General features: G+C 47.3%; 1 protein-coding gene across 1 annotated transcript in view; it reads left to right on the forward strand.

Annotated features, from left to right (window-relative positions):
- Positions 1 to 950: 950 nt before the first annotated feature.
- The window catches only part of SYT17 (synaptotagmin 17), a gene marked incomplete at its 5' end in the record, with an annotated part of 37359 nt that continues 22524 nt past the window's right edge, over positions 951 to 15785 (forward strand). The window contains 5 exons of the mRNA XM_085302432.1: positions 951 to 1010; positions 1455 to 1472; positions 2530 to 2678; positions 7589 to 7737; positions 8066 to 8685. Of these exons, the coding sequence (XP_085158558.1) occupies positions 951 to 1010; positions 1455 to 1472; positions 2530 to 2678; positions 7589 to 7737; positions 8066 to 8685 (996 nt within the window). The remainder of the gene's footprint in view (positions 1011 to 1454; positions 1473 to 2529; positions 2679 to 7588; positions 7738 to 8065; positions 8686 to 15785) is intronic.

Genomic DNA, 15785 nt, shown 5'->3' on the forward strand with positions numbered 1-15785 from the left:
CCGTGGTCCCGCCGCCGGTGCGCCCGCTGGCGCGGTGTCGCGGCGGAGCGCGGCCGGCGCGGCCGTTCGCCAGCAGCCTGGCGGATCCCTGCAGGCCCCCGCAAGTGCCGCTTTTCTTCTTTCTCCCAGCACGTGCCGTGGCATTTGGTTGTGGCACGAATCCAGCGGATTCGTTGTACGGCAGTTTAAATATTCTTGTTGCAGCTTTGCTAAGCCGCTGTCGCTTTGGCTGCGACTTTGCATTAATAAGGAATGATATGATAAAGCCCGTTAAACTGTTCAGGATTTTCTTAAACAGTTGGTCCGTGTGTAGCTCGTCACTGTCTCGTCACATTGCACTGCAGCATTTTCAGTCTCTTCGTTTTGGTTTCAAACAAGCGATGGCCTTTCACCGAGCCCTGGTTCCCGAGAGGTAAAAAGGGAGGTTTGGGGCTAAAGTATCCTCCATGGGAATATTCTTAAAGGCAAATCCTGCATCCGAGCCGCTTCATGGCAGGTCACTGCCGCCCGTGTTACGAGCACAAAGTTGATGCTCTGATTTTTACACGTGGAGAGAGGTGAGGGTGATTTTTCTCTGTTTTTTAGGATTCCCCTCTATGGAAAGACAGCTAGGACAAGTAGAAAACTCTTAGGCAGCAGCAAGAGAAGGAGCTAGGAAAGACATTTCAGCAGATGTCCAGAACGCTACAGAGCCTTCAGCTCTGGAAGGAGCRGTGCAAGCGCAGTATGCCAGGGGTGGCTTTGACTGAAACACTCTCTTGTGATAATTTCTTCTTTTGCTCTAGATTTTCTCCGTGACTTTGGGCGAGCGGCTGCAGTGCAGATTTGGAGTGTGTAACTCAAGTTTTGAGCTCGTAACTTCTGAGTGTTTTGTTTTGTTTTGTTTTGTTTTAATCCATCCAAGTCTGAGGAGGAGGCTGAAGATGCCCAGCTACCTCCAGTGATGTGTACAAAATGGAGACTACCCTGAACCTGTGCCTGCCCCTGGAAATGTTGCCTTTAGTGATTTGGTATTGAAACTATGTTTTTCTGGGCTGAATCTGGATGAAAGCTCTTTCCACTGTGCAGTGTAACTGGAATGGATGTGGTTTGCTGTCAGCAGCAAATAGTTGCTGCAGTCAGGGACAAGTTATTTAAAAAATGAAGAAGTGGTCACACGTGATACGGGGATTAGCAAGGGGCACGAGCAGGAGGATCTATACTAGGGATTTTCATGGTTCAGGATGGGTTTGGGAATTTTATTCCCTCGCTGGAAGGAGGAGCAGAAGGAGCTTAGTGGGAAAGGGCTGGAGAAAGATGCAGCTGGTGCCCGTTCAGGGGAGCTCTCCTTTCTCTAACGGCCCAGGCTGGGGCATGCCATAGCAGAAAATTTAAAGTTATTTGAGTCCTGCTAACCTGTTTTTGCCTTTTTCATTTTGTTCCCTCTGCTTCATCCTGGATGTCTAAAAGGACAGTTGGAACCAATAAATGAGGTGAGTTAATCTGATGATTCACTCTCTGCTTGTCTCACGCTCCCTCCCGAGGGGATCGTCGCCTATTTTCTGACTCTTTACTCGGGTCCTACATACAAGCAGTGCACCGCGTTCGGGGGTTCGTGATTCCTCCCCCCCCGACCTCCCCAAATGCCCTGATTTTGTTCGGGGACAGACTGTGTTTAATTGGAGTAGAAAGAAATGTTTCCAGCCTCAGAGCAAGTGGCAGCAAAGAAAGATGCAAATCCTTCATACGTAGGGGTGGTTTTCCCATGAGATGTTATGGAAGTGGTGCAGCAGTGTGTTGTCCCGTAGTCTSGATGGGGAATACGTGTGTGTCCACTTACACCTGTGTAAAAGCAGAGGAGCTCTGTTATAACATACTATTACTACTGTAATAGTAGTAGTGCCACCACGGGAACCTAAGAAATGAAACTGCTTTTCTGGCTCAATTAACTTCTTTAAAAATCATTTAAGGTTCTTCATTTAATTAATCATCATAGTGGTGGGAAGGCATGTGGCTATTATGCCTTTGTTCATCTATTTTAGTGTCAAATTTGTAGGACTACAATGTGTGGATCGTACAAATGTTATGTGCTGATGGCTCTGTAGGGGTGAAATGTATTCATGTTGCTGTGCTGAGGTTTTTTCAAATTAAGTAGGACCTTGTAGAATTAAATTGGAGCTTCACTTAACTTCTGTTTTTAATTCCTTCTGCCCTGCATTTGCTGATCTGTTTGCTGATGTGCGTGAAAGAATAAGCATATTTCCACTCCAGCATGGTGTTACACCACAGTGTTTTGTGAATCACCCTCTTGCCAACATACATAATAACATGTTGCTACTAGTGGGAAAATACCTGCGGTGAATGCTTATTTGCTACGGCATCAGTGAAGCTGGGCTAGTAACTGCGGAGCACTTGTCTGTTGATAGAGATGGAAAAAATATGGTTCTTAACGTTCTGTCGTGGCAAAACAAACATAAATACAGCTGAATGTTATTCCTCGCTAGCTATCGACAGGTTGTAATCTTGTGCTTTGGTTTCCAATGGCTTCAGGGTCTACTCGCTAGGATCTCGGATCTCTTGCTGTGCCGATGGACTTGTAGAAATTGTTGTCAGAAGTGTTTCGACTGTAGCTGTTGTCAAACAAGTGAAGATGAAGTTGAAATCCTGGGACCTTTTCCTGCTCAGACTCCTGCCTGGCTGTAAGTTTAGCTGCACCATTTTATAGCTGTAACTGAAGAGTAAAGCTGCTCAGCTGTCGTGGGAGTATCGATGTGCCACGGTGGTAGGACACTTGGAAGTCAGAGGAGGAACCTCGTGCCGAGGGTGGAACAGGCTGCTCAGTGGCAGTGCGTATAAACACCAGCCCTCTTAGCTCAGACACTAATGGGAAACTCTGTAAAGGAGTGTCCYGGCGGGGGATGCAGGAGTTACCTTGTCAGCTAGTATAGTGAGCTGATAGTGGGTTTAGCACAGCTAAAGATGATACTTCGTGTGTGAAGTCCTTCCTTTTCAAATGGACCTTCCTTTCAGAGTCCTTTAACTTAGCTGCGATGCTGACAAGGTTGTTCTAGAAACTTTAAAGAGTGGAAAAACTCACCTTGTCATTCAGATGATTATAATTCAGCAAAGTGAAGGGTTTATGTGTACTGAAGAAGGAAATTCATCAAAAGTTTCATTTAGCAAGACTTGATCTCCTGAATCATCTTTGTACTTTCTAAGATTTCCTCTTTAATCATTAAACAGCAGCAGCAGTAATACGCAGGTTTTATCTGGGGCTTTGATTAGTGGTGTTTTTGCAAACGTGTTGCAGAGAGAGTCGGTGGTATCTTCCCTGTTGTACTCCCCCTCRTTTAGGAAACTGAAGCACAGGGGTGGCCCAGTGGAGGCACTGGTGAAGGCAGGAAGAGAGCAGAGGTCTCCTGTCCTTCAGGGGCTGGCCTGTCTGCTGGCTGTGCTGTCCTCTCTGGGAGCACACCACTCCATGGAGATGCCTAAACTGCCAGYGTGCGCAGAAACCGTGGCATGGGAGATGCTCCCTCAGTGCATCGTAGGATGCTGAGATGGTCGTACCCAGCCCAGGCAATAAAGGCACTCACTTAATTTTATCTCCYCCTGTGAGTACTTTTATATTCTGTGTTAGGTCTGAGAGGTCCATGTGTTGGTGTTACATGAAATAAATTGCCTCATGTTTAACCAGCAGTCTTGTCCATGCACTCTTTTGTGTCATTATAGAATAGYGTGATAATTAATACTAAAGTAATAAGGAATAGAGATGTTGGAGATGTGTTAGAGTGTTTTTTAAATGTGGAGCAGAATTTTTAAGAGTCTGATCTATGCCCAGAGATGGATTCACCTGCAATTAATGGGAAATGGAAACAAAATCGATGCTAACTAGGAAAGCATTGCACACAAGAGAGCACAGTGATGAGGTAGCAGTATTGGACACGGAAGGATTGCTGCAGAAAYGATTGCATACTTGAGAGCAAGCAGCTAGGCTTGATGTGAAAGGACGCTTTAGCATTTCCCATGTGCCCTCAGGAGCAGAGGGGACATTGCATGTGTTTGGGTATGCAAGGCGACAGGGCCTTTTTTTTTGTGTAGCATTTGAGTCCTGATCCTTTTGTGTGGCTTATGGGGTGTTGTAACCATTGAAGCTTGCTCTCTGTTCCTCTTGTGGCCTTAAGACTTAGCCAGGCAGTGGCTTTGCAGATGGGCTGGACTTTGCCACAGGCAGGGACTGTGGAGACCTTTGGACTCACGAAAAGCTCTCTCCAGCCTATGTTAGTTTCCTGCAGTCCTACTTCATCCGAAAGCCTCCTCAGTTAATTTCTTGGAATGACCGTAAGCAGCAAACGGCACACTGAAAATGCCCATTTCTCCAAGCACGTCCTATTCCTTGCTGCCCTTAGCTCACTCATGGGTAGGGCTCCTCGTGGCCCCAGCTGAGCTCACGTGGCAGAGCTGTGCCTTGGCCACCTGCCCATCTTTCCCATCCAGCTTCAGGGGACCTGTTGCAGTTGGGGCCTTGGTGCCCTATGGTGCGCTGGGTGCCTGGAGGTGATGCCTGAGGAGGGAAACAGAGACACCGGGGACACGCAGCTGTGCTTGGAGGGGCGGTGTCGATGGCACCAGCGTAGATCCATGATCTCCGAGCCCATCTGCTAGCCCGTTTGCTTGTGGGAGTGGAGATCAGCCTTTGCTCACCTCTGAGTGACTGCTGCCTCCCATTCCTGTAGCACCCTTGACCCAGGCCAGTGGCAGGGAAGGTGGCAATGTTTTCAGATTCCAAGGTAACTTTTTCCAAAACGTGGTAAAAAAGGAGTAAAATGAGGAAGGCGAGGAGAACAGATGAGGTGGGAAGAGGGAAAGCACCTGAGGGGATGCGGCTGAGGGGAAAAAGAGAAACGAATCTGTAGAAGAACAAGAGCCTGGAAGATGAAGAGGAAAGAGGCAGGGGACAGAAACGAAGCCTTTGGCTTGCTGATCCAAGAAGGGCCGGGCTGCTTGTGCGTGTTTAAGCTGGAAATGGTGGCCGGCAGCCTCTGTCGATGCCAGATTCGGAAGGTGAAGAAGATTACTATTTTGGTTACATTAATCTTACACTTTTAAATTCACTTAAGAGCTTTTGGAGGCAGGAAGCAGGATGTTTGGAGCTAGGTGCATGAGCAGGTAGAGATTGAGAATTGGTCTTGAAGTAAGTATTTGGGTATGTTTTCAAAGTGCTCACAGGTCTGTTTATGCTAATTGATATTTTTTTTCCCCTGGCAGTAAAGGCTTTTAGATACAGCGGGAACCCCTAAAACAGAAGATGGATTTGACAAAACCATGTTCTGCATTTAGATACATGCACTGAATTTGGGAGCAAATCAATTTATTGTATTCCGTGCTCACAACCTGAAAGTGTTTTAAAAATAGATCTTGCTTTTCAAATAAGATCTTTCAACCTTGCCATTCCTTTGTGCACCCGGGACACTGACTGATATAATTTGGAGTGCAATTCTCTCCTTCCTTACTTTCTTGCCCTCTCTCCAGTGAAAAACTGATTTTGTAGTCTTCATTTGCCTACTTGTGAACATCTGAATGCCTGTGTTTAATAATATGTCCTTTATTTTTTGCACATAGGTTCTGCCTTTGGCAATTCTGAGATATCTGCTGTCCTGGAAATTCAGGAGGGGGCTTTAAAGTTGCAAATTTAAGCCTCTCCTCTTGGGAGATTAAATTTTTCTCACTCTGAATTTTTTACAGTAGCTTCTAGGGGCAATTTAGAAAAACATTTCCTTGCTAAAGTGAATCTAATTGTGTTGACCTGAATGCATGGCAGCTTCTTGCTGTGATTTTATGAGTCCTGCTTGTATCCTAGTCTCTGCGGAGATCGGCTGGGAACTGAGGTGTGTGTTGACCCTGCATATTATGAAATATTCTACATAAAAAAGTCAAAGATAAATAGTGCTCGTTCTGTGAGATTAAACTGAAATCTGAACTCAACTTCTCATCTGAAAGGTTTTGATTAAATAGAAACAGAGCTGCTTTAAAGAGAGCCAAAATTTATTTGAAGAAAAATTATTGTGGCTCAGTAGCAATTTCCTTACTGAAGGTCATCTGTATGTTATTAGCTCACTATTACGTTTACCCGTTGTGGAACGTTCTTAATGCCTTTCTTCCTGATTTGCTCTTTACCCTGCCTTCTCCTCGGTTTGTGCATTTGCTTCTCAAACACAAGTACTTCCAAATGCTACCTGTGATTGTGTAGACCTGCATTTAGGCATGAAAAAGAAATCTATGTTCCCAGTACTGATTTTATGTCAAACTACCTGATTTGAACTACCTTTAATGGGCTGCAAAGCTATTCAAATACTGTATGACCTTTTTTAACATATGTTTTTGTTTTGATGTTAAATAGATTTTTGTTTTTAATCTGAAAGAGTTGTGTAACTCAAGGTTGGTGGGGTTTGTATGCACCCTTGATTTTAGTGTGAACTGTGAGGATAGCAGGGTAGACTGGGTAAGAAATGAAAGTTTAAGTCCATTTTTTAGTCAGGGGTCCTTTCTGTTAGCTTATTACTTTTTGCAGAGTGCTTTTATTGCTCTAGTTCCATTTTTGATTAATAAAGCAAATGATTCAACATATTTCATTTATATCCAGCCTACCCATGAGCACAGAAAGAGTGAATCAGGAGCAAAACTCAAACAATATTCCTGTTTGCTTGCTCATTTTGTGCTGAGGCTTTCCTTGTGATTGCTGCTATTTTTCTGGCTAGTCTGTCTCATAGATTAACCAAAAGGCTTTTTTTAACTTGATGCAGTAGGTGTCATATAATATTGTTTGATTTCATTTCCACTAGCAGATTTCTATCAGCTGGTTGCTGCAGACTTTTTTATGATGACAGTCTTCTGTTCTTTGGTGGATCCTGAGTCTTCTCAGAGATGCTACAGCTCTTACTCAAACTTACTTTGTTATTTGGATCCTACCAACCTTCCTCCTGCCCTGATCGCTCCCCAGGGCAGAGCCCTAGGGAGGAAAAATACTATTGCTTGGGAATTTCTTCTGCTTTATAAAAACGCATAAAAAGCAGCCAGGAGTTCTTTTAAAAGGCATGTCAATAAAGAGCTGTTAATAAATCATATTTGTAGGATCAAGCTTTGAAACTTATAGTGATAAGTATGCAAAGCAGWATTGTACTGTTTGAGATGGGTATGGTAGTGCGCGACGGCTGAGCCCGGTGGTTTTCCGTGCTGGTTCGCTCCTAATGAAGGCCGTGCTTCCAAGTGTAGCTATGAATTTAGAGCAGGAAGCTTAACTCTTTTTTGCGTAAAGATGAATATAATACGTCTGATTGAGATTTGAGTCTCGTATGCCTCCATGGCCTGTGTCACGCTCTGATAGTAGTACACCTCTGTTTGAGAGACAGGCAGACGAGTAGAGCATCTCGTTTTTGCAGAAGTCCGAAGTCGGTTACTCATTCTCCTCTCTGCTGAGCAGATCTGAAACAGATACCCTGCACCTCCATGATGTGCACCCAGATTAGACCCAGAATATCAGAATGCATTTTTATTCTGTACAGAGTCTTTTTACTGGATTGAATCACCCAAAGGTCTCTTGTTGTAACAGGATAAACAGCCAGAATGAGGACAAGGATGGAGACTCTGATAATACGATCAGCGAGTTGCCTCCTACTTTCCAGGATACTTCCCCTGACAGACGACGGTCGTCCTCAGATACATCACGGTCCACTTACAGCCTCACGAGGCGCATTTCGAGTAAGGCTCCCTTCCAACGTTAAAGTCATTATAGTGAAAAAAATCACTGTGTTGCCTGCTCTTTCATCCTTTAGACAGGGATCAGTTGAAGTTGGAGGCAAGTCRGTTAAAATCCGATCCTGCTGTATAGGACCGCTGGGAAAGGGGGCAGCCCTGCTTTTCCTGCGGAAACGTATGTGTGGTCATTGCACATGGAAGTGGCCACGCGGGCAAAAGTGCGGTCGAGTTTGCCCTTTGGCATAACTAACGATACTATTAATTCTTGTCTGCAATGTCCTGGCTTCGGCTGAGTATCTAACAGTCCTGTTTGTACCTTTTTCTCATTTAGGTTTAGAGTCAAGGAGGCCAAGCTCTCCACTAATTGACATCAAACCTATTGAGTTTGGAATTATAGGAGCTAAAAAAGAAATAGTGCAGCCAAGTATTCTGCGAAAAACCTATACCCCAGATGACTATTTTAGAAAATTTGAACCAAGACTGTATTCTCTTGACTCRAACAGCGATGATATGGACTCCTTGACGGATGAGGAAATCTTATCGAAGTATCAGCTGGGCATGCTACATTTTAGCACTCAGTATGATCTGTTGCATAATTACCTAATAGTACGAGTCATCGAGGCTAAAGATCTGCCTCCTCCCATCTCTTATGATGGTTCAAGGCAAGACATGGCTCATTCCAACCCCTACGTGAAGATCTGCCTTCTTCCAGATCAGAAGAACTCCAAGCAGACGGGAGTGAAACGCAAAACCCAGAACCCGGTGTTTGAAGAGAGGTACACTTTTGAAATCCCATTTTTAGAAGCCCAAAGAAGAACTCTGCTTTTAACCGTAGTGGATTTTGACAAGTTCTCACGCCATTGTGTTATTGGCAAAGTGTCAATGCCCTTGAGCGACGTAGACCTTGTCAAAGGTGGGCACTGGTGGAAAGCCCTTGTTCCCAGTTCTCAGGTAATGATATTTATCAAATTCTTGCTACGATTTTGCTTGCTATTTATTGTGTTTCCTTTGCTTGTTGGCAATTAATACAATTTCTAATTAGTCATCATCATGTAGTTAATACAGCATCTGCTGAGCTGAAATAACGTTGAGCCTATAATTGATCTTAAAACTGTATTACTGTGTGGGAGGTGGAGTAGTTGTGTCCTTTCATATCCAAAGGAGGTGGAATGACAAAAGATCCTGTGTTGGCTCTAATGAGAACAAAGCAAAGTGACTTTGGAAATCTGCAGCTTTTGGGAGATCCTTCCTGCGAAGTGACCTATGTTCATGCCCAGGCACTGTGGTGACACTGTCCTGTCAGGGTCACTCCTGTAGTTGTTAACGTAACTGTGCTTGAGCCTTGAGGAGAACCACCGGCATCAGTTCAGTAATGACTTGTTGCGAGAAAGTACCCAGGACACCAATCCCCTTTGAGAAATGTTGAATGCTCCAGGTCTTTTGTATCTATGCAGACTTCTGGCATAATCCATGAACAAAATACCAGCAAGATAGTGGTAGGTTAGTTTTCATCATGTCCCTGAAGATAATTAAACTTTTCATATATATTGAATCTAACCTAAATKGCATGTTGCATGAATGCAAGCTTGAGCCTGTGTTTTGGGCTAGATTTGACTGTTACCTGGGAACAGGGACCACCCCCTGGGTGGAGGGGGGCTAGGTGCTTCTGGGTCTGTTCTCAGGAACAGGCCCTGGTCCATGCCACCGCCTTGCCAGCAAGGACAGAGCTGTTCATTGGGAAGGTCTGGGCTCTGCAACCAGGACCAGAGCCACAGGACCCAATAAGAAGACAAATCAAGAGCTTGGCTTAAGTAGGCGTATCTTAAACTTCGCTGCTAAGGACAGGAGTGCCACAAAAGGTTAACATAACAAAGCTGCCTCTCCCTGGCTCTCTCCAACTGCGAGATTGCGGTTTCTGAGCTTTGGAGCTGTAGCTGAATCAAAACCGTGTCTGAGCCAACACTTCACAGTTGACTTTTAAGTGTTCTTGGCAAAAAGACAGTATAGCCAGAAGTATTAGACAAGACGAAGAGGAAATCATTGGCCTCACCTCTAATTTATGGTGTGGGTCCAAGGGCGGAATATGATTTGGAGTTGAAACATGCGATCAGAGACCTGTGGCAGTTAAAGTCCACTGAGGCAGTGTTTCCATACAAAGTTAGCTGGATCTCTTGTTCGTCATCACCTGCTGCTCCGCGTGCGGTGGCTGGAGAGGGCTTTCAGCCCTTTCCCGTGTGTAAGGGAGAACAGGATCAAGGCCCCTGATAACAGCGGGAGAGCTGATGAGATTTACTGTACTAGCAATAGTGGCAGTATGGGATGAGCCTGACCATTCTTCAGGCAAAACGGGAGCTGTTGGAAGTTGTGCATGAGCCACGGGCTCCGTGGGTGTCTTTGTGCTGAGACCTGCTTGGCTCCTTAAAGTTATCCTGGGAGCTGTGGAAGTGAGGGGGCAGCTGTGTTACAGAAAGGTTGGTAAAAATGAGCGAGAAAAGGTATTTTGGTGCTCCCCTCACAGCCTTTGCCTCTTTTGCCCCCAAAGAGGTGTTTACAAATGCTTTTGCAATGAGTATTTTCTTTTTGGTTTTAATGGTTCGTCATGGTTGCTTCATCGATGTATCTGAGGCCAAAGGAGATGCTCATCCTCCCCATGTCCATACCCACGCAGCCTTGTGGTTTTTGTTCTCTGTTGTTGCATGATAAATACTTCTCCATATTATGTGTCTCTATTTATTAGTAACATGGATTTATTCCACAACCAATACAAGAATTGCTTAGTCAAAATCATCTCGGTTTTCAAACCAAGAGCCAGCCCTCTCTCCCTCCCTGTCTTTCCAAAATTTCGTGGAAAGCTGCTGTGATTTATAGCAGTGCTGTCTGCTTCACCAGKATTCAAGACAAATTATTTATGCAGAAATTGACATTTCTCATATTTCTAAAATGAAGGAGAAAAAAAAATCCCGTCCTTTGAACTGGCAGACCTAACATTGTAAGCCTTTTTGCATATGATAGCAAGAAGAAAAAGGCAATATTTAATTCAATTGAATCAAGAGGTGAAGGACTTTTTGGCTAAAGTGCTTCATTTTTGTCTTTTCTTATTTTCTTGTTCTTTCTTGCTGGGCCATAGCTAACTGGCAGACTGGGACTGCAAAGAGTAACCGTACTTGTACTAGAATATCGGGGGTGGGATGTTTTATTATATCCCCGTATTTTCTCAGTGGTAAAATTTTAAAGCTCATTGAATAAGGTTTGTTTTCTCTTGCTGATGATTATAGTTAAATGTATTGATCAAAGTGTTAAAAATAAATCCTAGAAGAAATAAAACAGTAGCACTCATTACTTTCAAATACTGCATTTTAGTGTCTTTCAATAATGATAATACCTGTTAGAAATTTGTATTTTTAATAACTAATGGAAAGCTTCTGCCTTTGAAATGATAGATTTGACATGAAAAATACATTTTTCTTATACCTCTGTCTTGGTTAGTTTAGGGACAGCTGTTATTAGTTTCTTGTTATAGTGAAGCTGAGTCTGCTCTAAGTGTATTTTGTGTTGTGAGATCATGATAGACTCTGAGGAAAAAAATGTACGTACAATAGAAATTTATTTTGCATAAGGTATCCTTGGGTTCTCAAGAGCAGTGCCAGTGCGCGGCAGTGCATTTCTCATCATCACCCAGTGCAGGTTTTCAGGGCTGCGTCTGCTTCCCGGGGCTCTGACAATTTGCAGGAGCTGACGGCACCTGCTGCCCCCGGGGACAGAGCTCAGGCTGAGGAAAATGCTGAAACAGGTTCTTGTAGAAGCAGTAATAGATGAGAGAGAAAAATTGAGGCATGGATGAGATATGTAAAGGCAAAAGGCACAAAATGTGTGTTTTTTGCTGGCAGTTATGGACAGGAGCGTTTCGAGCTGGAGTCGTACAGGAGGATGAACACAGACRGTAGGAGCTGCGAGGAGAGACGGCTTCTCTCCATGCCTGCGAGAGAGGGGGAGGGCAAGGCTTGTGCCAGAGCAGCGAAAGCCGTGTTAACGCTATCAGCTAAGGTGAACATCTGCTCTGCACTTACTGGGTCCCCCTGGAAACCGCCGCACGTGAAGGCAGTTGATGAAGGCAGTTGCAGACAGTCGAGTGCTCATCCCACCCTGGCACTGAGCGGAGGGGCCCGAGSTGCCTTCAGCCCAGGCCTGGGGCACTGCCTTGCAAGGAGGCTGGACCAGCACCAATGAGCCCTGCTGCACGACGGCGTGTGCCAGCAAGCTTTGGCGTGCGATGGTTGGCAGGGATGGATGGGTTTCTTCTAGACCGAGAGCATGGCCCAGCTCCTGCAGCAGACAACTCCACTGCTGCTGATGGGTACCAGCACATCACAATCATCGGTAGAACATCTCTGTTACCACYTGGTGAGTTTGCTTGTACTAACAACCTGAAAACTTGCCTTATATATAACCAGTCTGATGCATTGAGCTGCACAGTGTTGCAGTGCCAGTCATGTCAGACATCATGCTAGAGCTTCSCAGTACGGGTGAGCAGAGTGCCATYTCCTCAGCCTTGAGGAGTCYKTTCAATCAAATACTTAATGCTYGGCTTYAGGAAAAAGACCATACCTGTATGTAAATACTTGTTTGGTTTGGACTGCGTATCCAGTGCTTAGRTTGAATCCAAAAAGGAGGCCCAGGTGAGCTGCCATACAGTGTTGAATCAGAGCCAGCAAATCAGCAGAAGGACTTATTTCCCTGCAGAAAATGTCAACGCAGGTGTTGCCAACTTCTTTATTCCTGGTAGTTCTGGAAGGCTTTTCATTGCAGGATAATTAACACGTTTCTAAAGCGCGGTAGCTACTGCTGGAGTAGTTTGTCAGTCCAGTCCCCGTAGGAACATTCTGCGCTCCTTAAATATCCCCTGAAATGTGTGTGGCATTGCTTAATTACCATGAATGAAGTTGGCAGTCCTTGCTTTGGCTGTGCTCAGATTCACACATTTCTCTGTAAAGACTAATTCTGAAACACATGTTCAGGACCCCAAGTTTTATTGACATATGATTCATTTCTTTTTTGGCAGATTTGAGTAGGCAGGAATAAATGTTTTAGACCAGCAGTAATGAGAGCTTGGAGATCATTCTATGAAAGAAAAAACTTGCCTGGTTATGGTGGGAAAATACCATAAGAATTCTTTCCTTCTCCCTTCAAATTAAGCCATATTTGTAATAGAGGGATAAGTATTGGACCTGCTTTTTTAACTTTGTACTGYGAATGCAGTAGCTTGAAAGTCATTTGAGGAACTCATCGTTACATGTTCAGACTGATAAGCGCTTTGCAAGTGGGGTRGCTTTCCTACGGCGGCTCTCTGCAGTTTTTGGTCCCCGTTTCGGGGAGAAGCCCACAGTAAGTACTGCTGCACTGTTGTTCTGACCACGTGTTGACTGGGCAGGAGAAGCGATGCAGGCGTTTGCGATTCAGGTCCTGAGTAACTTCTGGGCGCTGCTGTGCCGCGGTGCCTTGGGTTCTGGGGTGGTTGTGGCACGCAGCTCTGCAGCTTGGAAGYGTCCAGCTGTGCAGGTACCAAGTTCGTCCTTGGCAGCGCTACTGCTTGGCTTATGCAGTGCAGCCCCAAGATGCAGCCGGCCTCCGGGAGTGTATATTATGCCTAACATTTGGCGGTGCTGTGTATTACTGAAAAAATACCAGCAAGTGCATCTTACACAGACACAAAGCTTTGGAGTGATGAGACGCGGTCTCAGGGAGACCTGAGACAGCAGCCGAGGTGATTCACGCGGGTGAATGCTGGCCCTGCAGGGAGGGGAAGGTGGAGCGGCTCGGCCTGGCCGCCCCGCGTTTTGGGGGACAGAGGAGGGATCCCGCTCCCTGCGGGTGAGCCGGCCCCTCGCGGMGCTTGCTGCCTGCCGTGCCAGGCGCTGGGCGAGCGAGAGGGACTGCAGCGGCTCCCCGGGAAAATCCCCGCGGCTCTCGGATGGGTAAACCCGGGGCGCAGCTCCCCCAGCGCCGCTGCACGTCCGTGATCCTGCCCGTCGGGTCGGAGGAGACGCGGCTCGGCAGCTCCTTCTCGTTGCCGCTGTCTCTGCAGAGGGAAAGCGTCGGGTCTGGTGAAGAGGCCGAGTCCGGAGAGCTGTTGTAGCTGGAGCGTCGCTTGAGGCAGCACCGCGGGTAAACGTGTGTCAAGGACAGAGCGGCCAAGCAGGGAGACCTTCCCTTCCCCCGAGGCTGAAGCCAGCGYGTTTGCAGAAGCCAGACTTGTGCAACTGCGAACATTGTGCTGTTCAAGCTTCTTCCGCTCTCTTCCCAGAAAGCTAGAAAAATGTGCGAAACCTGAAGAGTGGCTGTAGCCCTGGGAGCYGGGAAGCGTCCGCAGAGGAGGCAGGCGGGAGTAGATGGTTTCTCATGGCTGTGCAGGCGGTCACTGGCAAAAGGCGTTAGACTCAACAGGGGATTTTGTGCCTCCTTTAACCATGTTTCTGCTCAGCCTCCATCATACAGCCAACACTGTACTTMTTGGCAGCTGTGTTTTTCTCAGGTTCTGGTCCGTAATAGCTCGGCCTTCCAGAAGCGGTTGTGGTACAGGATATTGCGGAAAGCCTGTTRGAGCAAACTGTTCTCAACCATCAGCTGTGCCTGGAGGTAGCATCACAGATAACCTTGAGGAAGAAAATCAATCTGAAACTTCATTAGAAGCGTTGCACAGATGTCTGTGCTGATGTCATGTGCTCTGGTTCCCGTCTGGATCCAGGGCGGTTTTCAGCTGCAGGATTCTGCTCGTGTTGTGGCGATACAAAATAAACCGTGCGGGGGGCCTGCGAGCAAGGGATCGCCCAGAYCTAGAGGAGATGTGCAAACGGCATTAACTAAAAACTCCTCTTCCCCGGGATGGCCCTGCTATGCTTCAGAGGTGACAGAGGAGAGAGCACCGGTCCTTTCGGGGCTTGGCTCAACCCGGAGGGCAATCACAGAAGGTTCTGGATCCAAGACGAGCCAAGCGTGGCGGAGAAGGTAGCAGAGCTGCAGGGAGGAGCAGCGAGGAARGAAACGTTGATCAGCGCTTCAGGAGAGCGTCAGGCGTCGGAGCCCGGTGTCGTGTGGGCACCTGGTCGATCAGGAAATTGCTCTTCTGGGGTCACCGGGATCTCGGCGYGGATGGGCCCGGCAGCGGGGCTGGGGGCGGCAGAGCCGGCGGCCTCTCCGTCCCTTGGTGAAGGGACCTAGAAAAGGCAGGATTCAGACGCGTCCCTTCGTTTCCCTTCGTTCGCCCCTGCGCGTCTGGCCTGGGAGCGGCCGCGTGGATCCCCGGGTGGTTGCCCCAAGTCCTGGTGCAGACTTGGGTCGCTCCCCTGCCTGAGGTTGCTCGACGCGCCTCGCGTTCCCGTTGCGCGTCGGTCTGCCTCCTGCCTGTGCCGGCAGTTTGGTGCTTGCTGCTCAAATTCTCTGATGGCATCTGCCCAGCTGGTAGTAACACTAGTAGTTTCCTCATTTGTTACCTCTCATTGCTACCTGGGTTTCTAAGAATTAAAGTCTGCGTGGAACCAGCACCACAGCGAATGCGGGTGAAAAATAGCGGTGGGTACGTTAAAAATGTTGGCGGTGTGGTATGAAAGGGAGCTGTGGTGGAAGGCGTCCTCAGACAGCCGCTGTTTTGCGTGTCGTGCCGGAGGCGTGCAGGACTTCGTTACCGTGCTGGTAACAGGCTTTGCAACCCAAATGTGAATTCTGAGTTCGGCCCTGSGGGTTTGCTGTTGGCCGTATCCGGAGCGGAGGGAAGAGCGGGCCGGAGCGCCCCGGCACTACGAGCCGTCCGTTCCTCTGGAGCTGTGCGTTGCGCATCCCGGCACGTTGGTGTAAAACACCGCTGACTCCAGATTGCGTCCGTGTGCCGGGTGGTCGGCAGCTGTGGTGGCCCTCGACCCACCGCCGTCAGCACGCCGAGGTGCAGCCAGGGCGGTACTGAGCCGCTCCGCGTGGGCAGCCGGGCGAAGCCTGGCGCCAGCTTGCCCCGGGGTGAGGAGCGAAGCGAGCAGACCTTGCACCCCRTGTTAGAGGGGGCT

The sequence above is a fragment of the Rhea americana genome, unplaced genomic scaffold (genome assembly GCF_003343005.1).
Source record: "Rhea americana isolate MKP2758 unplaced genomic scaffold, rheAme1 scaffold_10, whole genome shotgun sequence".
Taxonomy (NCBI): Eukaryota; Metazoa; Chordata; class Aves; order Rheiformes; family Rheidae; genus Rhea; species Rhea americana.